Genomic DNA, 27,288 nt, shown 5'->3' with positions numbered 1-27,288 from the left:
AGTCCCCTTCAATGTAGGCACCTTGGGACCTCAGTCAGTTCTCCCAGAGTCTCTTCTGCTGTTCAAAACACTGCAAAATCCTTTGTTGGAATCTCCATTAGCTGTCTCGCCATATATTCCTGAATCTCATTGATGTTCTGAAATCTCTTGGGAAATGCCAGAAGTTGCAGGGCACCAAATCTGGTCTATTGGGGGACTGAGTCACCTGGGTGATTTGATGTTTTGCCAAAAATCTCTGCACGAAACATGATGCATGAGTGGGCATGTTTTCATGATGAAGCTGCGATCAGTAGCTGCCAGCAGCTACGGCTGTTTTTATCGTACTGCATCTCCTAACCGACAAAGAACATTGAGGCAGTACTCATTACTAATTAATTGTTTGGCCTGGAGGGGTGTACTCGTGATGGACGGCACCTTCCCATTCGAAAAACACAGTGAACATGGTCTTGATCTTGCTGAAACTTGGTTGCGCCTTCTTTGGGCAAGGAGAACCAGGTGACTTCCATTGGGGCGACTGGGCCTTCATTTCTGGATCGTGGGCATAGACCCATCGTTCATCTCCGGTTATGACCTTCTTGAGGAAATCTGGTTCATTGGTAGCTGTTTGAATCAAATCCTTAGCAACTGCAGCACAATGTTCTGTCTGCTGTGGTAGCAGAAGTAGTGGGGTGAATTTTGCTGTGACACATTTCATGCCAAAATCCTGTGTCAAAATCTCAGACACAGTAGTTTTTAGAATCCCCAGATCAGCTGCTGGTTCTCACACTGTCAGTCGCTGATCTTTGTTGATTGCAGCCAGTACACCTTTAACATTCTCAGGTGTTCTGCTTGTTACAGGCCTTCCAGAATGTGGGCCACTTTCAACAGATTCTCAACCCTCCTTTGAAGTGTTTGTGCCGCACTTTTATTTGCACTGCACTCATGGCACCATCCCCAGAAGCCTTCTGGATCATCTGAGTAGTTTCTGTGGAGGAATGTTCAAGCTAAATGCAAAATTTGATGCAGATTTGTTGTTCTACTGTTTCAGTCATTTGAATGTGACAGCCACACAGTACTCACGCTCACTCAGTGGCGTCTACTGCCCCCACCGACTAGTACAGTGAAGTTGTCAGTGTTCTCGCGGGTGCGCTCTAGTCCACCTTCTTTGGCTGCCAGGTTACATCAGTGTCATGTAAACTGTTCTTGTTACATTAACAGTGGCTGGACTTCCTGTGGACAGACCTTGTAGAACAATGAAAAGAATATAAGGTACTGAAATGACTCATATGTTTGGTCAGTTGATCAAAAATTAAAACTTCTGGCTACCAAAGGCATAGTTATGAAAATGAAATGTCAGGCAGACTGGAAGAAAAGATTTAAAATACGTATCTGGCATAGGACTTATTCCTAGAGTATATAAAGAACTCTCACAACTATCCCATTAAAATCCATGAATGGAAGCTTTACAAATAAGATAGGTGAATGGCCAATAAGCACATGCAAAGCTGTTGAGCATGATAGTCATCAGGGAATTTTAAATTAAATCCACAATATACTGCTACATAAGCACCAGAATGCAGAAATTGAAAAAACTGACATGTCAAGTGAGGATGTGGAGCAACTGAATTTCATACATTGCTGATGAAAATGTGAAATAGTTTTTACTACTTTGGAAAACAGTCTGGCTACTTCTTACAAAGTTAAACATATACTTTCTTATACAGTTCAGCAGTTCTATGCCAAGATATTTACTCAGGAGAAATGAAAGGTTATGTTCATGCAAAGACTGGTCTAACAATGTTCCTAGCACTTTCTTCATAGTGGCCATTAACTGGAGCGAACCAAAAAGTCCATCAGCAGGTGAGTGGGTAATTAAATTGTCGTGTATCCATCCAGTGGTACCTACTGAGCAATGAGAAGGACTAATTGATGCATCCAAGAATCATTATGCTCACAGAAAGAAATCAGAAAGAGTGCTTGTAGTCTGATTTCATCTGTGCAAGTCTCTTCAAAGACAATGTAACCTGTAGTGACCAAACATCAGTGGTTGTGTGGGCCAGGAACTGGAGGGGGGTGTGACTGAGAAAGGACACAGGAACTTTGTGGGTCGATACAAATGATCGTTTTTGTGATGGTTGTAGAATTTACATGGGTGTGTACATTTGCCAAAACCCAGCAAAGAGTAGGTTTAAAATAGGTGCATGTTTTGTTATATAAATTATACCAAAATTTGATTTAAAAAACCAAACTTGAAGTGTTAATTTTCTATTTATTTCATATCTTTCTATAAATGTTCAGGATGTATTTTTGTTCTATATTTGCTGTTATTCATAAGTTAATTGATAGAAGGAACCATTTAGATTTGAATAAAACTCTCAGTCTGGATGTTGCAGATTTGGTATCTTGATCATGTTGCCACAGAGTCAGCTTTCTTCTGTGCATCCTCTGCTCCGGGAGCAGTGGCAGGAGTCCCAGTCTCAGTCCGGAAGGTGGGCGGGGACTTCACAGTTGCGTGTATTCACAGGTCTGGAGTTCAAATGTTGCCTCCTCAGTTTAGCTTTCAGAGGATGATAACCGTCACGTAATGCTTTGGGGGCTGTTTTTGTGTCTGTGTTTGTAAAATGATGGAAAGGATCAAGTGCGACAAAGTATGGAACAGCTTTGCACTTGGAATGAGTAATAGTTGTTCCGAGTAGTACTCAGAGCGATAGAGAGGTGGAGATACCTGTGGAGAAATTGCTTAGAGCAGGAGGCAGGGAGGAAGTTGATGAAGAGGAGGGAGCCACTTCTATGTCCTGGGATACCTTCTCTTGCCCCTTGTGGTTTTCTTTTTTTTTTCCACCATCAGTGTTTTCTCACTTGGTTGTATCCAGCACATGGAGAGCTGTCTGAACGTGTTAAACAAAGAATGAACCCGTGTGTCCGCGGCATCCTTCCTCCGGAGGAGGCCCAGTTCTCTCGCGTCAGCCTCCTGCTGCTGGTTTGCTTCATTAGTACCTAACTTGTAACCATACTGAGGACATTCAGCTTGCGGTGGAATGCTTTTGAAACTCCAAAGTTCTGCCTCGTAGTGTTCATGATTCTTTGTAACCCAAAACTGGCTTATAACTCTTATACTCAATCTCTTACTAATTCGGGTGCTACATAGTGATGGTGTAGTGAGTCTACTATTTGAGTGTAGGTTTGGAAGTCATTTTACCTCCTTTCAGATCCTAGCTTTAGCATTTCTATCTGTATAAACTTGGTCAGATTATTAACTTTTTACGTGTCAGCTTTCAGTTTTCTCAGATGTAAAATAGTGAGATTTGTATGCGTTTGGGGGATTAAAGAGCAAGTCCATGTAAAAGCTTAGCATGCCATCTAGCACCTAGTAAGCACTCAGTACATATATTTTAGATATTATATTTTAGGATTTTATGTGTGATTGGTACATTTCACATAGTATGAAAGTTGTGTGTAAGGTATTTTGTTCAAACATCTTTTTCTAGAATTATTACTAACTAGGATGTACTTTCTCAATAGTTGTTACAGTGGGTCCCAACTTCGATCTGTTGGCTTCTAAGGTTTCAACCACTAGATGGCGGTATTTGATTGTGTAGCTAAGTGGTCCATTTTTTCGACAGGAATTAGTGTGTATGTGTATGAAGCAGGAATATAATTAAAATTTACCATGAACTTGTCTTTTGTCTAGAAGTGAACTGGAGGGTGATTGGCTGTGTGACACACATTCTCTTGAGTGGCAGTATGGATAATGGATATGTTTAATGACAGTGATCTTCATTTTGATGTCTGTTGCTCCCTCATTTGGTTCCTTCTCACCGGTGTGCAAGCATCCCCTGAGAGCACCCATGTAAAAGCTCCCCTCGACTTGTGCCCTCCCATTTCTCTGCTCCCCTTCCGCACAAACGCCATGTTTTGATGAGTCATCTTCTCAGTCCGTTCCAATCAGGCTTCTGTCCCCACGAACCCACTGACCTACTCTTACAGAGATTATGTGACCTCCACCTTGTCACGTTCAGTCCTACGGCTCTGTCCTCACTTCCAACCTCTCACAGTTGAGCACAGCCAACCACTCCCTTCCTTCTGCAACACACCGCTCCGCCGGCCTGCTTTTCCTTTGTGTTGCTCCTCAGTCTCCTTTGCTTCGAAAGTCCTTGCTTCTTGTCCTTTCCACACGCAGTCTTTTCCTCCTTCAGCTCATAGTCTCCTGCTTTCAGCACCCTCTCGAGACCGGTGACTGTTAGGCACATGTATGCTCTGCTGTCTTCCCACCTGAATCCCAGACTAAACAGTCTCCAATGCTTTATACCCACTTGGATGTCTAATTAGTATCTCAGACTTAACATATATTGAACAAAACTCTTGATTTTTCTCCCAAACATCTGGTCCTTTCCAGTCTTCCCTCTGTCAGAAAAAGTCCTCACCCTTTCCCTAGTTACTGAAGCCCAAACGCCAGGAGTCACCTCTGCTGGTTTATGTGCCGGCCAGAGCTGGTCTTCCCCAGCCACCTCCAGCTGCCGCCTTTGAGACCATAAAGTCCCAGCAGCAGCTGCTGTCCTCAGAGACCAGTGAGCCCCACGTGTGGTGCTGACAGTGAAAGACCAACCCACCTCGATGCTGGCGGTGGGGACCTGTGGGTGCCCTGGATCACACACCCAGGAGTGCGAGTGGGTTAATGCCTTGCGGGGGAAGGTTTTGACTCGTGGGCAGGAGCCTGCAGATAAATATTCTTTTTCCTTCCCGCCACTGGACTGTTTCCAAGACACAGGTCTCATGCAGTCTCTCCGAAGTTCTGCAAGATTGGCAATCATGGGTGTTGGGTTTTGAAACTGTTTCCAGTTTGACATACACCTGGTGTTTATTCTCCCTCCTTCCTGCCTCTCTTCTCTTTTTTGCCACTCACCGGTGCTTCCCTGCTCCCCACAGAGACTTAGCTTATGCCTCAGACTGTTTCCCAGGTAATTCAGACAACAACCTGGATTCCTTTTCTTTTTAAATGTTTTTTTACTCCTTTATCCAATCCAAGTTGAGTTAACTTTATTTTTTAAACATAGTCTAGCCCTGGCTGGTGTGGCTCAGTGGATTGAGTGCCGGCCTGTGAACCAAAGGGTTGCTAGTTCGATTCCTAGTCAGGGCATGTGCCTGGGTTGCAGGCCCGGTCCTCAGTAGGGGGCATTCGAGAGGCAACCACACATTGATATTTCTCTCCCTCTCTTTATCCCTCCCTTCCCCTCTCTATAAATGAATAAAAATCTTAAAATAAATAAATACAGTCTAAATCTCCTTTATCCTCCCCTCTGTTTCACTGTCTCTTGGTCTAATCTGCCATCGCTTCCCTAGGTCACTTGTGTAGCCTGCTAACTGGTCTCTTGTGCTCATTTACACACCTCTGTGGTCCACTCTCCTCGCCTGGGCCTCGCTGATCTTTTCAAAATGTAAATCAGTTGGTGTCTCTGTGTTACATAAAAACTACATGGGTTTCCTATCACACATCCTGTTAAATCCATCCTCATAGCCAAGGCCTGCTGGTCCCTAAGTGATTGTGGCTGTGGCCTGCCTCCCTCTCCCTCCCTTTCTGCCTTCTGTTATAGCCATACTGGCGGTTTTCTTTCCTTTCCTCAGGATGGGGTGTTTAGTCTGCCTTGGATCCTTCTGCCCTTTGTCCGGAGTGAACTTCCTCCCGATCTGTAGTTGGCTGAGGACTTTTTAGCATTCAGATCTCACTCACATGCTTTCCTAGAGACCTTTCCTGACATGCATTCTGCATAGCCACCCGGTCACTCCCTGCCACATCACTCCGTTTTTTTATCATGGCACTTACCATATTTTAACCTATGTTTATTGTCTTTTTCTGCCTTCTTTCCATCACAGATGTTCTAGAATGTAAGATCTAGAAGAGCTGGGTCTGTTTATGTCTTTTTATTTTATTTATTTTTTATTTTTAAAAAGATTTTATTCCTTTACTTTTAGAGAGAGAGGAAGGGAAGGAGATGGAGAGAAACGTTGATATGCAAGAGATAAATTGATCGGCTGCCTCTCATATGCCCCCTACTGGGGACCTGACCTGCAACCCAGGCTTGTGCCTTGACTGGGAATCAAACTGGTGACCTTTTATATCGCAGGCTGTTGCTCAGTCCACAGAGCCACACCAGCCAGGGCTATTTATATCTTCTAAAAAAATTTTATTGAATTTATTGGGGTAACATTGATAGGGGTTTTAAGTGTGCAGTTCCACAACATGTCATCTGTATGTTGCCCTGTGTGCCCACCACCCCAAGTCAAGTCTCCTTCCATTACCATCTATCCCTCTTTACCCTCTTCTGCCTATTCCCACCCCCCCCCAGGTCCATTTATATCTTGTTGAATGCTGCATCCTCAGTTCTTAGAATCCTCCGAAGCCCCGAGTAGGTGCTCAATAAATATTTATTAAATGAGTATGCTGATAACTATGGAGCTCATTAAACTTGGAGTTCTAGTAAATTAGAAATCTAATTGGGAGCAAAGTAGCTAAACACTTGGACATTTCTTCCTGATAAATGAGTGTGCTTGTAGGGCTTGCTCACCAGCTGTTCCTCCCTCAGGGGAGGCTGTTATCTCACCTGCACTGTGTAGCCCCTGGAGCATTCTTTTTGCTTCCGTCCTGGTGCTGGTTCAGCTGGATACAGTTAAGGCTGTCTTTAAACTGGCTGAGTCAGTCTTTGGTCACTTATTAACCACAGTGACTTCAGACCAGGTCTTTAATCTGTTAATGCTCCCGTCCTGCAGCTGCAGGAGGGCTCCGTCTGCCCGCGTGTTCCACACTGATGTGGAACTAAGAGATATGCTGTGGAGCGTATCTACATTATGTTCTCTGAGAGCATAATTATGAGAGTCGATTTATCAGGTGCCAAGTTTCCAGTGATCCAGAAGTGGAGGTCCTGGGTGGTGTCACCTGCAGCTCTAGGCCCAGAGAAACAAAGCAAAGGGAGAAATGAGGGAGGAGAGGGAACTCAGCAGGCCGGCAGTAGTGAGGTGAATGCTTGGTGCAGGACCGCCCTTTCCCTTGCAGGAAGTCCCTGGTCCCCTGCCCCTAGGGCCTCCAAGTCACAGTGACTGCTGAAACACCTCCGCCTCCCTATGTGTCTTAAATGCCCTCCCTGGCCTTGTAACTGCTTCTGGCTGAGTTAGGCAGAAAAGAGGACTGAAAGTAAAAAGGACATTTGACAAACGTGACAAACGTTAACAGTAGTTGGGCTAAGTAGAGTGGGGTTGGCACACCACAGCCTGCTTTTGTAAAGTTCTCTTTGGGCACTGCTGTGCACTTTTGTTTCCGTGGCGTCTGTGGATGAGTGTGCACCACGGGGAGATTGAGACTGTAGTTGGGGCAGACAGAGACTGTGTGGCCCACAGAGCCTGGACTATCCACTGAATGGAGCTTTTGGTCTGGAGACCTAAGACCTACTTCCTCAAAAGGCACTCAGGGTCATGAACCTTAGACACCCCAGCTTCTTAGGTCCCTCTGCTTGATGATCTCTTGGTTCTTTCTACCCGTATTCCCAATCCCCTGGTTTTGGGATTTCTTGTAATTTCTATACCTGGAATGGTGAGATGGAAAAAGTAAGGGTAAAAAGTGTTTGCTACTTTTGTGTTAGGATAGACTTTTTGTTTGTTTGTTTGTTTTACTTTTTATAAAATATATGATTAGCCAGCTCCTGTCCCCTTTCTTCATGTCTCCCATGCTTCTGTCTGATGCTTCCGGAGACTTCTCTTGGAGAAGGGAAGGTGAGACAAATCAGCACCATCTAATGTCACAGGCTAGCCGTGTTCTGGAGGGTGTAGAGTATACAACTAAATCTTTGATCTCGGAACTCATTAGTAAAGAGAAAATAAAACTACATGGAGAACTAGAGAAGTATTAAACGGGAGATGGTGTTAGGGAAGCTGGAGAAAGCTTTGGTCTTTTAGTTAAAGAGCTGCCTTCAAATCTTGGTTTTTGCAGGATTAATACTATGTGCCTTAGCATAGCCCTGTAGCTGCTTTCAACCTTGGTTTCCTCATCAGTAAAATGAGAATAAACAGTGCCAATCATATAGGACTTTTATAAGTAATGAGTTAACTCTTCATGAAAATAGTTGTACATTAAATAATTACACTGGAATGCTTTTAAAAACACATACTTTAGAACTGTAAGTGTTACTACGTGGTCAGAGTGGGCTTTCTGGTCTTCATGAAGAACAGGGGGTTTTAAGTGGTGCTAGAGTTGAGAGAGAGCCTTTGAGGAGCTGCAGGGGAGGAGGAACAGAATGCTAGTTGTGCAAGCGTACGGGCACTAGGGACTCGCGAGAACGCAGGCCTGGTGTGTGGTGCAGCACGGACGGGCACGGGTGCAGCCGAGGGGAGCAGAGGTGTTGGGGGGGAGCGGTGGGACCTAGAGTAGACAGGCAGGCCAGCACTGGGAGAGATGCACCTGCTGCGCTTCAGGCGCAGAATTCACTGCTGCCGCCTTTGTTTGAAGATGATGAGTAAAAAGATTATTCTTAAGGAACAAGATAATTTTCCAGAGAAAGAAGGCAGAACACAGTGTATTTTCAAAAGCTTTTCATGTTGTGTCCATAAAAACATTTGGAAATATTATTAGAGATAGGCTTGAAATCACCTCCTGCTTTTAGAGGTAATATTAAAGCTTAGTGGATAATAGCATGAAAAATTACATTTCTTTGAGATAGCTATATCTATCTGTCTGACTATCTTTATATAATTTTATTAAGAACATTATATAGAATAGCTGTAAATATTTAGAAATGGCTGTTAAATTATATTAAGTATTGTTGAGTGTCATGTACTTTTATTTCCCCATTATCTATTAGATATGAAACCTTTCACAATTTTTTCTGAGGTGTACTCTACGTGGTCCTTTGGATTTTATACTTTATTTTTTTTATCACATTAAAAAATAATTCTTATTAAATTTATTGGAATGACATTGGTTAATAAAATTATATAGACTTCAAGTATATGTATTTATTATTTCTCACGACTCTGTGGGGTGGCTGGGCTCAGCAGGGCGGTTCTGCTCTATGTGTATGGTTTAGGTCACTCCTGCGGTTGCAGGGGGCCCATCTGTGGTTGGAACATCTCAGGCGTACAATTCTATGACATGCCGTCTTGCATTGTGTGCCCATCACCCAAAGTCAGATCTCCTTCCACCATGTTTGTCACCATATGTTTGACCCCCTTCCCTACCCCTCACGCCTGTTTCCCTCTGGTAACCACCATAGTGTTGTCTGTGTCTATGAGTTTTTGTTTGTCTCTCTTATTTATTCATTTGTTACTTTGTTTTATATCCCACATGAGTGAAATCATATGGTTCTTAGCTTTTTCTGTCTGACTTATTTTGCCTAGGGTGAGGTTCTCAAGGTCCATCCATGTTGTTGCAAGTGGCAGTATTTCGTCTTTTCTCAGGTCTGCGTAGTGTCCCATTGTGTGTGCACCACGTTGTCTTTATCCTGTCATCTGTTGAAGGACACTGCATCGTTTCCGGGACTTGGCCACCGTGCATAATGCTGCGGTGAATATAGGGGTGCACGTGTCTTTGGGATTTTGTACTTTAGTAAGTTGTTGGATTTAATTTGCCAATCCTTGATGTAGAATTTGTGCATTTATTTCATGGCCTAGGAAGTGTTCAGTGATCAGTTGGGTTCTCTTTTCTCAGGTAATGTATCTTTCTTAGGATAAAAGTGTACTTCGTTTTTATTGCTAACTTCTCCAAATATGTTGAGATACATTAGGCTACATTTCTCATTGTGGAATTAACACTTTGCTTTAGGTGCTGGCAGCTATTTTCTTGTCAGGGCCTGTTCCACATCGTCCTAATTCATCCACAAAGACTGTGTACTGTATTTTTTTCAGATATTATTCGTATGTGTTAGATGCTGTCGTGTTGGGTGCTACAGCTGCACATACCTGGGAGAGCAAAATACCTGTCACGTTGCCTACGTAGAGCTTTTGGTTTAAACAAACAGAAATAAATGCGAGCTTTCAAATTGTTCTGTAAAGAAAAAGAACTGGGTGCCATGAACCAGTCTTCAGAATGATTTAGATGAGGGGCCACAGAACTCTTCTTTCAGGAAGCAAGATGACAGCTGGTCGGATTCATCTAGGTACAGGGAGGGAGTCCTGTTAATTTTTTTTGCTTTTTTCATATTTTGTCATTTCATCATAGATTTAATATTAAATTAAGGCAGCTTATTATAGTCTTGCCCATTTGCTATTGTGTATATTTATTTGGTCCAAATTGTTCCATGATACCTGAAGTTAATTTCTGGTGAATTTTACTTTGTAACTTTACTTAGCACACATTTAGGTGTGTGCTAAATGAATGAATGATATAGATGGTAAAATATTTTAAATGATCCCAGTATCTGAAGTAGAAATTGGGAGATTAAAATTGTGGCTTTTTACTTATTTCACAGTTCATTGTCTAGTGTAGCAAGAAGTAGAATAGGGTAGTTGCTTTTAGTACAGTAAAAACTGAGAAAGGTGCTGCAGTAGGTAGAAGTTGGCATCATCGTTTTAATTTGCTTTGGAAAATGACCTTTATTCAGTATATGTATATACCTTCATGTAATTTCAGAGTTACTTCCTACTGTTTCCAGAGTGAATTGAGCCAACCTGAATGGTTTGTTCTTGTCAATAATAAATGAGAAACCTTTAAAGAACTGTTTGTTCTTTTGTGTAAGTAAATACTTTAAATTATTACTGAAAGTAGATTTTATGTCTGAACCTAATTCTATGTCCAGATACTTTTAATAAATGATAGTGAATAAAACTCAGCAGTTTAATATTTTCTTAATATTTGTTTTTAAACTTAAAAAAAAATCCTCACCTGAGGATATGTTCATTGGTTTTTAGAGAGAGAAGAAGGGGGGATGCGGGGATGGAGGGGAGAGAGACAGAGACAGAGAAAAAGAGAAACATCAATTGTTGTTCCACGTATGTGCCCTGACTTGGAATTGAACCAGCAACGTTGGTGTTGGGGCTGACGCTCTAACCAACTGAGCTTCAAGCCCTGGCTCAGGGTCAAGTCCAGACTTCTTATTCGTTCTTTGTATGTTCCTTTTTATCATCTCCTTTGCTAAGAGGTACCAAGTGAAGTGCTTGCATCTTTTCTCTACCATTCTTTTTAAATTGAAGGTGCGTTTTGCTAAAAGGGTGCTGCTCCAGCGGGAAGGCTGGGAAAAGAGGGGCGGGAAGGATGGGACCCTTGAGCAGCTAGCGTGAGATTCTAAGCAGTATGGTCTGATAGGGCTAATGGTACAGAAGCACCTAGTTAATTCTGTGTGGTTGGTGGTACTTTATATTTTTTTAAAGATTTATTTATTTTTAGAGAGAGAGAAAGGGAGAGAGAAAGAGAGGGAGAGAAACATTGATGTGCGAGACACATTGATTGGTTGCCTCTCGCACACTCCCAACAGGGGTACCTGGCCTGCAACCCAGGCATGTGCCCTGACTGGGAATCGAACTGGTGACCTTTCAGTTTGCAGGCTGGCACTCAGTCCACTGAACCACACCAGCCAGAGCTAGTCGGTATTGAAATTCATAAACAAAGACTTATAATGGCACCTGAAAAATCACCTTAAATGGCATATTTTGAGTTGCTTTAGGCAGGGTGTAAGCTAATATTAATGTGGAAATTATCTAAAAATAATCGCGAACCTCAGATTCCCATTGAGGGTAACAAAGAGCCAACGTGGGATGCGGTGGTTTAGCCAGCCCCTGTTTACCACCTGCCGAGCACAGAGTGTGTGCGGAGCACGTGTGCCACCCCCCCTCCCCCAGCCTGTGTGGCTGCCAATGGGCGTGGCCTGACCCAGTGCCCCTTACGGGAAAGTCTGGCGGTGCAGGAGTCTGAGTGGGTGGAGGAAGAGCACTGACAGGTGCCCCCGATGCCCCTGTGTGTCTCCCCTCTTCCTCCTGCTTCGGAACCCTGGCTCTGACAGGTCCTTGAGTTTGGCAAAATATGTGCTAGAGAAATAATTTTTTAGTTAGTAAAGCTCTTGGAGATCTGATTTGTAACAAAAGAGTATTTCTGATACAGGCAGAGGCAGATGCTAGCGCGTGATGAAAGAGAGGGGGATAAATGGTCCCACTGTTCAAATCACTGGCCATTCCTAAACTTGGAGGCAGTAGTCTTTCACCCAGAGTTAAACACGGTGTTCCAACAGCTACCTCTTCAGGACTCAGCAGGGGCCCTGTTAGGGAAGAAGGTATCAGCAGTGGTCCAGGCAGCAGCTCTTATCACCCTCTCTGCACATTCGGTTGTGGTTTGCCTGGGAACAGAGACGGCAGCCTTTGTGGGGTGAATCTTCAGCCTATCCTTGCTACACACAGCCTGCTACTACAAGATAGCAACAGCCGCTGCTGCAGCCTGCAGTGGCAGTTAGGGGAGGCTTTGGAAAGCACACTCCCTCCCTGTCGGCCCTTGCCGCTGCCAGCATGGACTTGACTCTTTGGCGTACTTGTTCCAAGCTGGCTGTAGCCCATTTGGCATGTGCCGAGATGGCAGAAGACGCTGTAGATGGTATTGCCTATTTGTATTATTTACTAGTAAATGAACTCTCTAGCAAGGTGAAGAAAGAGAATGTGCATTTTTATGAGGCAGAACCCCCCAAAACCAGAATTCTTCTGGAGGGTGGGCCCCTTGTAGTATAGGCTAACCCCACTAGGGAGTGTTCTAGGATCCCATCTGCATCAGTGTACCAGCTGGCGTTGTTGTGAGGGGCTGTGTTCAGCTTCAGTGAATATTTTTGAAGACTCTTTCAACGTGTTTGCCCATCTCATGATGGGTGAGTTACGAGCGCACCTGCCCGCACCACTGAGTGCTCAGCAGTTTTTGACAAAAAACAGCCTGACCCCTGTGCCCCACCCTCCCTATTCACCCCATCTCACCCCAAGTGACTTTTTTTTGTTTCTCTGGATGAAGAAAGTCCTTAAAGGGAAACATTTTGCTGATAGGGAAAAGGTGAAACAAAAAACGGCAGGAGCACTAAAAGGCATCAAAATTCAAGAGTTCAAAAACTGCTTTGAGCAGTGGAAAAAAAGTCTCACATGTACTGAGTCAAATGGAGAGTACTCTGAAGGTGACTGAAGTTTCAACGTGTAAGAATACAGTTTTTTATAAATAAATTCTGTTTTTTGGGGAGTACCCCCTCATATGTTCTTCAACTTTGTGTTTTCTACCAAATTCTGCCTTTATTTCTTAGTTCTCTGCCTCTGCTTAAAAACTAGTGCAGATCAGCTCACATGTTTCTTGTGTTTGCTTTGAGTCTTCTTATAAGGTGGCGAATGATACATAAGAACACATACAGAGGACATGAGGGGTCTGGAGAGTCGGTAACAAGAAGTGATTCAAGAGAAGATCGCATATGATAGGGATTAATATACCATGAGAGATATTAAAAGTGGTTCACACCCCAGACTTTTATTGGCACTACCTGGGGAACTTCTAAAAAAATGCAGGTGACTCGGTCCCGCCCTGAGAATATCTCTTTTCACTGATCTGTGGCAGGGACTGGCACATGTGCGTTTCCCCCATAATCTCTCTAGATCACTCTGTACGTAGCCAGGAAGGAGAACTGGTGGATTACGTATTTTCTGTTTAGTTCTAGAGAGCAGCACTAGTAGCGCTGGGGGAACGGTACAAGACAGCGCAGCACGATGAAAACTGTTCTGGTAATTAGAACTCTCTTCATCGAAATATTCAGGTATCCACGAGTCATCCTTTGTGAAGGATGCTGTGAAGATGACTGCGTTGGACAACATGTAGGACTTAGTCCTTCCTTAAACTTATTTTTAAAAAAGGAAGAGTGCTTCTGTGCTTCTGCAGAGTTGGCATGGAGTGTGCCAGAATCAGTTGTGGGCATATTGAGTTTGAGATGTTTGGGGACATCTAGGTGGAGGTGTTGGTGACTATGGCTGTGGAGCTCAAAAGAGAGACATGACCCAGAGAACATCAGTGAGAAGGTGGTAGTGGGACCTGCATGCTCTTCACCATCACTTTGGCCCATAACGTACAGACTTACCGCGCATTAGTAGTGATGAGCAGGACATGGTCTCTGTGTTCATGGAGCTTGTTACAGACAAGGAAACTTAAAACTGAAGCATTTCTACAAAATTACCTGGCTGCTCCTTCAATTGTCATCTCTGTCAGCTAGACTGCTGCCTTCTAGAGCCCAGGGTTGCAACTGGATTGTAAATTCCTCAGAAAAGTTCTTTATAACATTGGGTTGGCCAAAAAGTCTGTTTAGTTTTTTTCTATAAAATAAAAGACACATTTTTCATTTTCACCAGTAACTTTATTGATTTGGATATTTTGAGTATGTCAGCTATCTCCTGCTATAGACTTCTAGTGGGTAGAGGCCAGGGGTGCTGCTAAACATCTTCCAATGCATAAAACAGCCCCACAGCAAAGAATTATTGACTAAAATGTCAGTAGTGCCAAGAACCTTCGCAAACCACTTTTGACCTGTTCGATCAGTCACAGCAGCTTCTCCACATACTGCACAAATATTTTTCTGCATTTCAGTTGCATTTTTACTTTTCTTGAAATAATAAAGCATAACACTCCAAAAATGTTGTATATTTCCTTCCATCTTCAATATTAAAATGGCTGCACAAAAATTCACCAATTCTGAAAATTTTTTTTTTTAAATCCACACTGATAGGACAGCTGTCACAATACAATCCAACAAAACTGTTTCAAATGAAGTTAAAAGACAGCTAAGCACTAGTAGAGCCATCACATGGAAAAAAACTAAATATACTTTTTGGCCAACTCAATACCTTTAAAATGAATGACAGCACATGCACACCTTGGGGTTGATGGAAAAAAGAGAAATTCTTGTGGTGATTTATAAGCCCAGGAAATAAAATCTTAGAGAAAGATTTTCAGAATCTCTTATTTATATTTTGCTTTTTTTTCCTTTTGCTGTCCTTTCTCTTTATCTCTTAAATTTTCCCTCTTTTTTTTTTTTTTAACATCATTGTTATCAGTTAATAGAGATATTTCTTGATAAACAATTATTCCTTAGTATCTGGTTTTTAAGTTTGGTGATACAGTCTCAAGAACTTATTAAAAATACGAAATAAAAGTAACTTTAACAACTGCAGATATCAAGAGGCAATTCAGAAGTGGGATGAAGCACTACAGTTAACCCCAAACGATGCTACGCTCTATGAGATGAAGTCACAGGTAAGGATTATGAGGAATTTCACTTTTGTTATGCAGTTGCATGATGTTTGGTGAGCAATGGTGGACCGAAAGAGCATTTCCTTCCATTTTCTTTATTAAATACAGTTTTTTTGGGAAAAAATGTTATGATATCACTTATGGCTTTTCCTTATATATCAAGTTTAGAAATGTGTTTACCTTCCCAATGAAGGTGACTGATTCAACCTGTGATAAGGTGTGAGCAGGTGGACATCTTTTAAGAAGTTACTGCTGATCTCCTAAAAAAATGAAGTGTGAAATACATACGGTCCCAAAATTATAGATGAAATCTGGCCCCTTGCCGAAGGTCGAGGACGGAGGGTTCAGGAACTGCCTTATTTTTCTGGCGTGTGTGGTGTGAAGAACCAGTTGTGTGAGGGCCTGTGAAGTGTTTGAGTGATTTTTATAGCAGGAAGATGTGCCCTAGAGACAGGAAGTGTGGTTGAACAAATTTAAATTTACCTAGTTTAACAGCAAGACCTGGGGCACCCTAAATCCCTGTTACAAGTGGAATAAACAGAAGTGGAACTGAGAGGTCAGACAGCCCTGAGCTGCTGTGGCCGGGTGTGGCACATGGTTTTGGCCAGGGGACAGTAGGGTTCAGTACTTGGAAAGGGAATGGTTCATATTTTTATAGTGTTGATGTTTTAGGAGTAGGAAGAACAATGTAATTCCTGATCCTGAACCGCAGTGGTGGGGGTCAAAACCACTGAGATGCTATGTTTACCAGACTAAAAATATACTTTTCAAAATGAAAAGGGTTATTTATGTGTGGTTATCTATTGGGAGTTTGCTGGTTTGTGGGCATTGCTTACAGTTCTGTTTCTGTTTTTGGCCGTAGGTCCTCATGTCGCTTCATGAAATGTTCCCTGCAGTTCACGCAGCGGAAATGGCTGTGCAGAGAAACCCGCGTTCCTGGGAGTCTTGGCAGACTTTGGGGCGTGCGCAGCTGGGATTAGGAGAGATAGTCTTGGTAAGGAAGGCAGGTGACTATAATACTAGCATTTTATTTTGACAAGTTTTGATCAGCTGTAACCAAAAGTTAAACATTTATCAAATCTGTGCAAAAAATAAATAGCAAATTACCTCTTAAAGGTATTAAACCACAAATACAGATCAAAGTTATTACTATTTTTTCCATCATATCTACCAATTACATCAGGGTCAGAATATTTTTCAGGTATTTGGAATCATGGATATTAATAAAAAATTTAACATAAAATATTGGCATTTGGTAAACCTCATTTAAATCTAAATAAGTAACTTTGGGGGTAATGGTTTTCATCATTAAATTTACCACATTATACAGTGGTGTGAGCGCTTCACTGTGCATTAATCACCATGGGGATGAAAGCACTAAAAGAGAATGTTGGGGAGGGAAGGAAGTGGAGTGTGGGAGTGTGACAGTGATAAACATCTGGCCTGAAAAGTTGCTAGGCTTCAGGAAGAGAAAAATGGGGAAGTGTAGAAGCTTATAAAAAAGAAATACTCATTGTGTAACGTCTACTATAAACTGGCACCTAATGGATTTGTCAGCTTGTCTGGACTATGCCTTGTAGGTCGCAAAGGCCAGGTAGCTGAGCGCTGGCTGTGAGAACTGCCCTGTCTCGCTCCGGCGGGGCTTGTGCGTCCCTGACAGCTGATTTCCCAAAAGTACGTGCGAATCTGATGTAGCAGTGCCAGACTGCCTTTTTGTCGTTAAGTAAATAAATAGTTTTCATGCTTTTATAGGCCTTTGTGGTTAAAAACAAAACAAAATCCAAGTTTCTTTAAAGGCTAAAATTATTGGGAAACCCTGAATTTAACTTTGCTGCACTGGCTCCAGTAAGTTGTGGGTAACTCAGGTTTTTCTGGTACACTCGTAAATATATTATTTTTGTTTATGAAATAAATGTGTGTCAAATACTCAGAAATCATGCATAGGGAATTTTGATGAGAAGAGAATTGATTGGAATAAAGTAACTTAAAAATAATAATGTGAAATGATATTCACAGTAACGGAAACCAGTTGAGCCAAAGGCCATTTGCTTTCTTTGCCATTGAACATAGTCATCTTTTCTCTCCTGAAGACTTAAAAAAGTTCAAGGAACTTTTGTTTTCTAAGGTTAACAGGAAACCAAATAAAAATTTACATAATGCTTTTCCCATTTTTCTTTATTCAAAACTTACAAATCATTATGCTTTTGCTTATAAATGCCTATGGTAATGGAAAAAAATCTCTAGGACAGAATGTTTAGCAAAATATTGTCCTATAAAGAAAGAAAATATACTGTACGTGAGATAATGGGTCAAAATTCTAAGGTTTGAAAATCAGAGTACTTGTTCAATTCTTTTTTCCTATTGATATAGTTATATCCATTGCACTTATATTGTGCAATTCTTGGAGGAATTAAATGTGTTATTTTGTCCTTATTCAATGTTTTTTAGGGTTCTACTTGAAAAACATCTGAATTTGTAATTTTTATGTAAAAATCTGTTTTTTAAAAAGTTTGATTGCTTTTAGAGAGAGAGAGAGAGTGGGAGAGAGAGGGAGAAACATTGATTCATTGTTCCCCTTATTTGTGCATTCATTAGTTAATTCTTGTATGTGCCCTGACAAGAATCAAACCCACAACCTTAGTGTATTGGGATGATGCTCTAACCAACTGAGCTACCTGGCTAAGGCTAAACTTAATGTTATTTTGAAAGACTGGAATAGTTAAAAATTACTTTACTCAATGTCATAATGAAGTGGTACAGTCAAACCTCAGTTTTTGAACCTCTCCCATCTTGAACAGTTTGGTTCTTGACCAGATTATACACGGAAAAAGTGTTTCTGATGGTTGAACAGAACTTTGGTTTTTGACTGTACCACCCTCTCATGCTGATACCTATGTGATCAATCAGTCATGCATCCCTAAGGTATGATGGGGTCTTTGAACAAATCACTTCTTGAACACTCTTCTGGAACAAATTAAGTTCGAGAACTGAACTTCTATTGTACTATGAAAAATATATTGAAAACAAGCTAAAATTTCTAATGTATAATAATTCTTACTACAGGGGTGGGCAAAAGTAGGTTTGCAGTTGTTTGTACAAGAAATAATATAATAATAAATAATAATATAAGAATAAACTGTATTTTGTGTACTCACAACTGTAAGCCTACTTTTGCCCTACCCTGTATATAAAAACATAACAAAATATGTAGTTAAATAGAACAGGTAATAAATTAAAAGTCAAGAGTTGGGTATATCTCTATGAGTAATTACTTAGAATTTTATGCAGAATTGGTTGTGTATGTTGAAATGATTATAGGCTTTATTTGGTCTTCACTTTCTAATTTTTTGAATTGTAGAGGTAGGCTTCCTTACTTGAGATTTTTCTTTTTAACATAGGCATTTATAGAAACTCCCCTCTTAGTTCTGCTTTTGCTGCATCTCATACTTTGTGTATTTTCATTCTCATTTGTGTCAAGATACTTTCTAATTTCCCTTTTGATTTCTTTTTGAACTTACTGATTGTTCGAGTATGTTGATTTCTACATATTGTGAATTTTTCAGTTACCCTTTTGCTATGATTTGTAGTTTTATTCCATTAGAGTCAGAAAAGATGGTTAGATGGTTAGTATGTCTTTTTAAATTTGGGGTTTTCTTTCTTTTGCAGTGTGAATTTTCTTATTTATTTATTTATTTAAAAAATATTTCATTATTTATGCTATTACGGTTGTCCCAAAGACTTGTTTTGTGATATAACATGGGATCGACAATGGAAAATGTTCCCTGTGTACTTGAGAAGGATGTGTATTCTGCTGCTGTTGGGTGGCGTGTTGTGCAGACGGCTGTTACCGGTCCCTGTGCTCTGCAGTGTTGTTCGGGTCTCTGTTCCCGTACTGATCTTCTGTCCTGCAGTTCTGTCAGTGTTCACTTCGTATACGTAGGTGTTCCGGTGCTGGGTGCGTGTGTATTTATAATCATTATGGAATTCTGGGAAATTGACCCTTGTGTCACTATGCAGTGTCTGCCTGTGTCTCCTGTGACACTTGGCTTCAAAGTTGTGCACTCCTTGTACCTTCCCGACAGCCATGGTTTAGCCCAGGAGCGTCCCTAGATTTGTGTATTCGCCGACCTGCGGAAGCTGAGCAACGCATTTGCCTTGCTCTGAACCATAATGTCTCTATTTCAGTGGACTTTTAGTCCTCATCAGCAATTTGTCGGTCACTTTCTTTCACACTTTATAACCCTTGTTTTTTTCATCATAATCATCATTAGTGGTTAGGACATAGCCCTAAGTTCCATCCTTATAGTCTATTATGTTAAAAAAAATATGTATAGATTATCTGTACATACATGTACATATATATGTGTGTGGATGTTGTGGATTATGTTAAATACATTCATTTTTTAAAACAAAGCAAAGAAAAAAAAAACACCTGACCTTTTCTTTCTCTAGGCAATTCGAAGCTTTCAAGTAGCCCTTCATATCTATCCAATGAACCCTGAAATATGGAAAGAAGACCTTTCTTGGGCAAGAACGCTCCACGAGCAGCAGAAGGTAGCCCAGAGGATTAAAAAAAGTGCAGCACCAGCGGAAGCAACACATGTGTCACCAAAGTCAATTCCTGACTATGACTTTGAAAGTGATGAGATTGTTGCTGTTTGTGCAGCTATTGCTGAAAAACAAAAGCCCGTGTCAGCAAATAAGACAATGGTTATTGTGTCAGCCTCTGGGACTGTAGAGACTGTAACCGAGCCGGAAGGTGGTGCTACACCACCCGACGGCTCTGTGTTTATCAAAGCCCGGTGAGGCTTAGCAGGGGTTGTTTGAGTCTGCCTTTTTGATTGCCACTTAAAGTTTTAAGGTCTACAGGCATTTACTCTGGAGAAACTGGACAGAGCTGCTATTTGTAAAATAAGTTTTTCACATGAGGCATATAAAAACTAATGAGTAGAATTATTATATAGTGTTTGGACTATGCTTTGATAAGTTATGGTTTAAACTTATTAAGACTAGAATTCTGACTACAATGGTATTTGATTAATAATCAAAATAAATTTGTGTCCAAATTTAAAGACACAACTTGGAAATGAATGCTTGACTGGTGAATAACTTGATGGCCAATGTTATTAAAATGTTGACTTGTTGACGTTTTTATGATAAAAGGAAGTTGGTGATTTCTTTCCCTCCTAAAAATATACTGCTGTTACTATTCAATCTTCTATTTTTTGGGTTTCATTAGAGTAACTTTGTCACAAAACTTGAATATTTTTGATGTTCGTTTGGATTCAAGGTTTTCATTTGGTTATATGCAGAGTCTTTGAAAGTTCAGCTGGAAATGCACACAAATGTGTACATTCTGGACATTTTCTGCAGCTTCTCTTAATTCTAATTTATGCTTGTTTTGACTTTGACTTTAAAGTAATTATAACCACAGTAGTTGCCACCTTCAGTATTTGTTGGATGTAGGAAGTACTGATAAATGTGAGAATGATGTGTTTTTTTTAAAACAATGGTAGATAGTCTTTACCACAAGCAAATCACTTTTTCAAAAATGTTTTATTGATTATGCTATTACAGTTGTACCAATTTTTTCTCCTTTGCCCCCCCCCCGCAACCTAGTATCCCTACCCCTTAGTTCATGTCCATGTGTCATGCATATTAGTTCTTTGGCTTCTCCATTGCCTATACTGTTCTTGACATCCCCTATTTTGTACTTACCAATTTGTGCTTCTTAATCCCTGTACCATTCCCTCTATTTTCCCCCTTCCCCCTCCCAACTGATAACCCTCCAAATGATCTCCATACTATGATTCTGTTTCTCTTGTGCTTGTTTGCTTAGTTTAGTATTTGGAGTCAATTATTGATAGTTGTAAACTTATTGCCATTTTAATGTTCATCATTTTGATCATCTTTTTCTTGTATAATATTTCCTTTAGCATTTTATATAATAATGGCTTGGTGATGGTGAACTCCTTTAGCTTTACCTTATCTGGGAAACACTTTATCTGCCCTTCCATTCTAAAGAAAAGCTTTGCTGGATAGAGTAACCTAGTTTGCAGGTCCTGGCTTTTATCACTTTGAATACTTCTTGCCAGTCCCTTCTAGCCTGCAAAGTACTTTTGAGAGGTCAGCTGACAGTCTTATGGGAACTCCTTTGTAGGTAATTGTCTGCTTTTCTCTTGCTGCTTTTAAAATTCTCTCTTTATGTTTAACCTTTGGCATTTTAATTATGATGTATCTTGGTGTGGTCCTCTTTGGGTCCAACTTGTTTGGGACTCTCTGTACTTCCTGGACTTGTATGTCTATTTCCTTCACCAAATTAGGGAAGTTTTTCATTATTTTTTTCAAATAAGCTTTCAATTTCTTGCTCTTCCTGTTCTCCTTCTGGCACCCCTATGATTCAGGTGTTGGTACATTTAAAGATGTTCCAGAGGTTTCTAATCCTGTCCTTGTTTTTATGAATTATTTTTTCTTCCCACTGTTCTGATTGAATCCTTTTTCCTTCCTGTGTTCCAAATTGTTCATTTGATTCTCCACTTCATACTCTTCACTGTTGATTCCCTGTAGATTTTTCTTTATTTCACTTAATGCAACCTTCATTTCTGCCTGGGTCTTTTTTATGGCATTGAAGTATCCAATGAGTTTCTGCAGCATCCTGATAACCAGTATTTGAACTGTGCATTTGATAGGTTGCTTATCTCCATTTCATTTAGATCTTTTTCTGGAGTTTTGTTCTCTTCTTCATTTGGTCCACATTTCTTTGTCTCCTCATTTTGGCAGCCTCCCTGTGTTTGTTTCTGTGTCTTAGGTAGAGCTTCTTTCACTCCCTGTCTTAACACACCTGGTAAGTTGTGTGGGGTGGAGCCTTGGGTCATCACTAGGTGAGGGCAACCCCGTGTTACCCCTCTGTTGCTCTGTGTGGGGGAGGGCCTGCAGAGGGGACAATGCACTGCCTGGCCTCTGGAGTTTTGTCGGGGAGGAAACTGTCTCCCTACTCGCGCTTCATTTTCTCTCCATATACCACTGGTTCCCTTCCAGCTGTTGCCCTTGTCCTGAATCCCAGAGGGGTGGGTCTGCGTGAGTCCTAAGTCCATTGTGAGCCATTTAAGAGGACACAGTTTCTTCTGCCCCACCCTAAACCCCCACTGGTTTTGATAGCCAGAAGTTATGGGGACTTATCTTCCTGACACTGGGACTCTGGGTTGGGTGGTCTGGACTCGGGCTGGGATCCCTCACTCCTGAGGTATTCCTCCCATTTTTTTATCCACCACACATGGATGTGGGACCACCCTTCCTGTCTCCACACCTCTCTGCACCTCTCCAGGTCTCTACCCCTGCTACTGATGAGTGTGGTTTCTTTAAATCCTTGGTTGTCCACAACCAAGGCTTCTTTAAATCCACAACCAGATGTTCTGACAGTTCTGGGTGATAATTGTTTTGTAGTGTAGCTGTATTTTTTGCTATAGTTGTGCGTAGAGGCAAGGTGTGTTTACCTATGCCTCCATCTTGATCAGAAGTTGCAAGTCATTTTTAAGATGTACATTTTTTAAATGAATGGCTCTTGTAGCTACATCATAAATTGTACTGCAACATTGTCCTAGTCACAAGCAGTATTTTCTTTATTTTTAAAAGCTTAAAGCCCTGACTGGTGTGGCTCAGTGGGTTGGGCATCATCCTGCAAACCAAAAGGTCGCTTGTTCAGTCAGGGCACACGCCTGGGCTGCAGGCTCAGTCTCCGGTTGGGGGTGCGCCAGAGACAACAGATTGTTGTTTCTCCTGCACATCGATGTTTCTCTCCCTGTCTTTCTCCCTTCCCCTCTCTCTAAGAATAAATAAATAAAATCTGTTTTTGGGTTTTTTTTTTTAAAGAAAGCTTTAAAGCCTTGAAAATAGCTTATCATTTGCTTACAACTTTCCAGATGATGGTTTGGGATTCCTTTTGTAGATAACTTATTTGGAGCTAGTTAGTAAAATGAGAAAATCATAATTTTAAATAACTAAATTATGTCTTTCTAAAAAAAAAGTAGGGATGCGACTGTTAGAGTTCCAGTGAGTGAGACTAACTTAGGCAAAGCACACATGGAAACTAACATGTGATTTGTGGTATGATCCATGAATAGAGAAGGGTGCATTGAAGAAATAGTTCATTGAAACACCACAGTGATGTCCACAAGTCAATATTGCCATTGCAGATATGAATTATTATTTTCATAGTACATACATTGCAGTGCAGTTATATAGGACTGCTGGGAACTGTTACTTCTGACACTCAGGGAGCTACTATTGATATACAGTTAATTTTATCTTTGTTAGGGATGAAAGTGTGTTAATTTTAAGAAACCTAATCCTGTTGGAGCATGTAAGTAATGGTTTATGGTTTTCTGAGATGATTTGTGAAATTTTTCTTTCAGTGGAATGTTTACCTCTTTTTTCAGAGTCAGAGAAGTCAGCACTTGCCTTGAAAAGTATTACATTTTCCCCAAAGTTATAGTATAAAATTAGATCTGGTTGGAGAGGTTAGTTTTAGAATGATCCAAGAAAAAACCAAATAATAACTCTATTTTATTTTGTTTAATAAGAAATATTCTCAAGGATAGATAGTTGGGTATCTAGAGAAGTTGGTATATTGTTTTGAGTAATGGGTATTTGTTTATTGTGTAATTTGTGAATAGTTTTTTATGTATTTTAATGTTTTGCCCATTTTGTGTTATGAGCTTTTGAAAAGCTAGATTGATTTCTTTCTTATGTGAAATAAAATATGTAAAGCACTTTGTATGGTATCTCACATATGAATTACTCAGTAAATGCTAGCTTTTTCTATGAAGAGCTTGAATCAGTTTGGAGATAGTGAATTAATTTGGAAATACATTAATTCTTCTGATTTTAAGAAAGGAAAAGAATTTCTGTGTAATTTTTTTCTTACCTCAAAGTGAGAAGTCACTGCTTTTGATGTTGCGGGCCAGGGGGTTATCGGTTGGGGATTGTTCCTGGAATAAGGTCTATGTCTCAACCCCCCAGACGGCAAAACCCAGGATGCAATGCGTGCCGCCACTAGATGCTGCTTAGAACCCTGTATTTCCTCTCCAGTGACATCAGTAGGCCGGGTTCGTCTCTTCCCTACTCAGATATAAGATATAAAATGCTTTACACATGGGGGAGAAGAAGAAATAATTAGGGAGAAGAAAGGCAGCTCATTTCTCCAGGCCCCAAGAGATGCTTCGTTAACACTCTTCCATGCGTGAAGAGAGAAGTGCATACATTGTTTTACAAGGATGTGGATGCTGATGTACTAACATTTATTAAACTTATCATAACAGCACATTTTCTTATCCGAAAGAGAAATAATTGATGTCACGATAGTAATATAATTAAATATGTTCAGTATACTTTCTGAAACAACACTAGACACGAAAATTATGTGGAATAAAGTATGTGTTTCTTGGTTGAAAATGGTATGGCCTAGATGCTCAGTAGTCAGAACACTACACATCCGCGCCGCACCTGATGATTCAAGGGTCATATGCTTTTCTCTAGACAACGGGTTCTTAGATTATGGACTATTTATCTTAAATCTTCTAACAAATGCTACATGAACATGGAAAAGTCATGCGAGGTACAGATCAGAGAGCCTGAATGTTTTGCCTCTGGGGTCTTGGCCTAACGTTTCATGGTGGTAGTCTCAGTGGGAAACGCTTCCACATTGATGTTATGTGGCAGAACTGTAATGGAGACAAAAGAGGTATGTCTCAGAAAGCTGGAGTTTCCTAGATTATAGCTGATCAGTATAGCCTTTTTAGTTCGAAAATTACACTTTATGTCATGATGTCAAAAGCTTGTTTCATTGCCTTTCCAAGCAGTTGGAAAGTGGTCAATCATTTCTTCAATTTCAGGCTTCCTGAGTCAGAAGCCCTTCTAAACTGACTCTGGACTTTGATTTCATGACGTAATGTACCTAAATGAGTTTTGAGTTGACATAAGAACTGTAATTTCATAATTATCGTCAAATCAATAGCTGTATTAAGTGTGTGTGTTTTTTTCCTGAGAGATTATTACACTGGTGGTATATTTTGTAATTGGTGGCATTTTGGGATTGAGAAAGTAATTTTTTTTAACCAGTACTGTAGAAATTTATAAGTGGTTTACTCATTACCAAAGTAAATTGAAATATGTCAGTTTAGTCACTTGCAATTAAATATGTTCACTTGAATGGAAGACAAGGGGTGGCCCTACAGTTAGCGTACCATGAATTGTGCCTTAGTGTGCATCGTGTGTGAACTTCACCTGTTGCGTGTGCCAAGGTGGAATAGAGGCTGAGAACTGGTTGGGAAGGCAGAGGTAAAGATGGCTTACTTTCACAGTGCTTCTTTGGACATCCATTAACCAAGGAATTCTGATCTCTCCCTTTCCTTTTCTCTCCCTCATTCTCAGGAGAAGGAGTTTAGGATAAGTCACTGGACATGAAAGCTCCTTTCTCCCCTTCTCTGGACTAATGGTGCCTGCAGAGAGCCAAGCCTTACAGATACGTAAGCCTTGCAGTGAAGGCTTGTCTGCCTCCCTGTGGCTGTGCGGGACGGCCCACGCCTTGGTGAGCAGATCTGTCTAATTTGGGGTTGATACTAAGTGGCCACTGTTGGCACAGACCTAAATTACATCCTCTAACCCAGACTTCTTCAGCAATGAATACTTGTTCTCCATCTGCCTGACTCCTTTTGTCCTTCAAGTGGCTCAGAAGTCAGGAGGGGACGGGGGGCATTACATGACTCCCTCTAACCCCATCAAAGATCATAGTAGATTATATTTCCAAGTGAGCACAAGACAGAAACCACATTAGGAAATTTTTTCTAATTTCAGATTTTTTTAAACCATGCAAATGCTATTGAAAATGGGTGATGCTAATTACAAGGTAACATGTAAACATTTGTTCAAGTATAATTTACTATAATAAAACACCCATTGTAAATGTACAGTTTGAGGAGGTTTGACAAATGTGAACACCTATGCAATCAACCACCATTGCCACCAAGACGTAGACTACTTCCAGCACCCAAGATGTAGACTACTTCCAGCAACATAAGAAAGTTCTCTTATGCCCATTTGCAGTCCTCCCCCTCCACCCCAACAACCAGCACTCTTCCGCTTCCTGTGGCTATAAATGAGATTTCACTGTTCTAGAATTTCAAATACAGTTACGTACTTCTGTGTCTGATGTTTTTGCTCAGTGTAATACTTTTGAAGTCTATGTTGAGCTTGATCTATGTTATTGTGCATGTCAGTAATATGTTTCTTTTTCTTGCTGAGTATTATTCTGTTGTATGGATACACCACAGTTTGTAGCTTTTCCTGTTGTTGATGGACATCTGGGTTGTTGGTGAATATCTGAAGTTTTGATCTATTATAAATAAAGCTGCTATGTGTATATGTCACAAGTCTGTGTGGAGATGTGTGTTTTCATTTCTCCTGGGTAAATACCTGGGTCTGGAATTGCGGAGTCTACGGTGAATATACGTGTAACTTCAGAGGAAACTGTGAACTTGTCCAGTTTGTATTCCTACCAGCAATGGAGTAAAAAGTTTCAGTTGCTCTGTATCCTTGTCAGTGCTTGGTATGGTCATTGTTTTTAATTTGAGTCAATTTAGTGGATGAGTAGTAGTATCTTGGTGGTTTTAATATACATTTCCCTGGTGCTTGATGTGACACTTGTATCTTCTTTTGAGAAGTGCCTGTTCAAATATTTTGCCCAACTTTTAGTTGAGTTATTCTTCAGCTCTAAGATTTTTTTTCTGTATTTGGATAGAAATTCTTTTTGAGATATGTGTATTGTAAATATTTTATCCCTCTCTGTGGCTTGCCTTTTCGTTAATGACACTTTTTGAAGAGCAGAAGTTTTTAATTTTGATGAAGCCTAATTTTTGTATTTTTTTCTTTTATGGTTGTACTTTCTGTAGACTGAGAAATTACTCCAAAATCAGAAATATTTTCTATCTTTCTGCTAGAAGTTTTATAGTTTTAGCTTTTATAGTTGGGTCTGTGATCCATTTCACATTCATTTTATGTATGATAATGAGGTGAAGGTTGAGGTTTTG

The 27,288-nt window shown here is 40.7% G+C and overlaps 1 protein-coding gene across 4 annotated transcripts in view; it reads left to right on the top strand.

Moving 5' to 3' along the window:
* The window catches only part of TTC33 (tetratricopeptide repeat domain 33), a 37,220-nt gene extending 10,589 nt beyond the window's left edge, over positions 1-26,631 (top strand). For all 4 annotated transcript variants that reach the window (XM_045186340.3, XM_024578484.4, XM_024578485.4 and 1 more), the window contains exons 3-5: positions 15,127-15,208; positions 16,068-16,199; positions 19,658-26,631. In XM_045186340.3, coding sequence (XP_045042275.1) covers positions 15,127-15,208; positions 16,068-16,199; positions 19,658-20,011 — 568 coding nt within the window. In that variant the 3' untranslated portion in view covers positions 20,012-26,631. The remainder of the gene's footprint in view (positions 1-15,126; positions 15,209-16,067; positions 16,200-19,657) is intronic.
* Positions 26,632-27,288: the final 657 nt, after the last annotated feature.

Source organism: Desmodus rotundus, chromosome 1 (genome assembly GCF_022682495.2).
Source record: "Desmodus rotundus isolate HL8 chromosome 1, HLdesRot8A.1, whole genome shotgun sequence".
NCBI lineage: Eukaryota > Metazoa > Chordata > Mammalia > Chiroptera > Phyllostomidae > Desmodus > Desmodus rotundus.
This window is presented reverse-complemented; position numbering and strand designations above follow the sequence as displayed.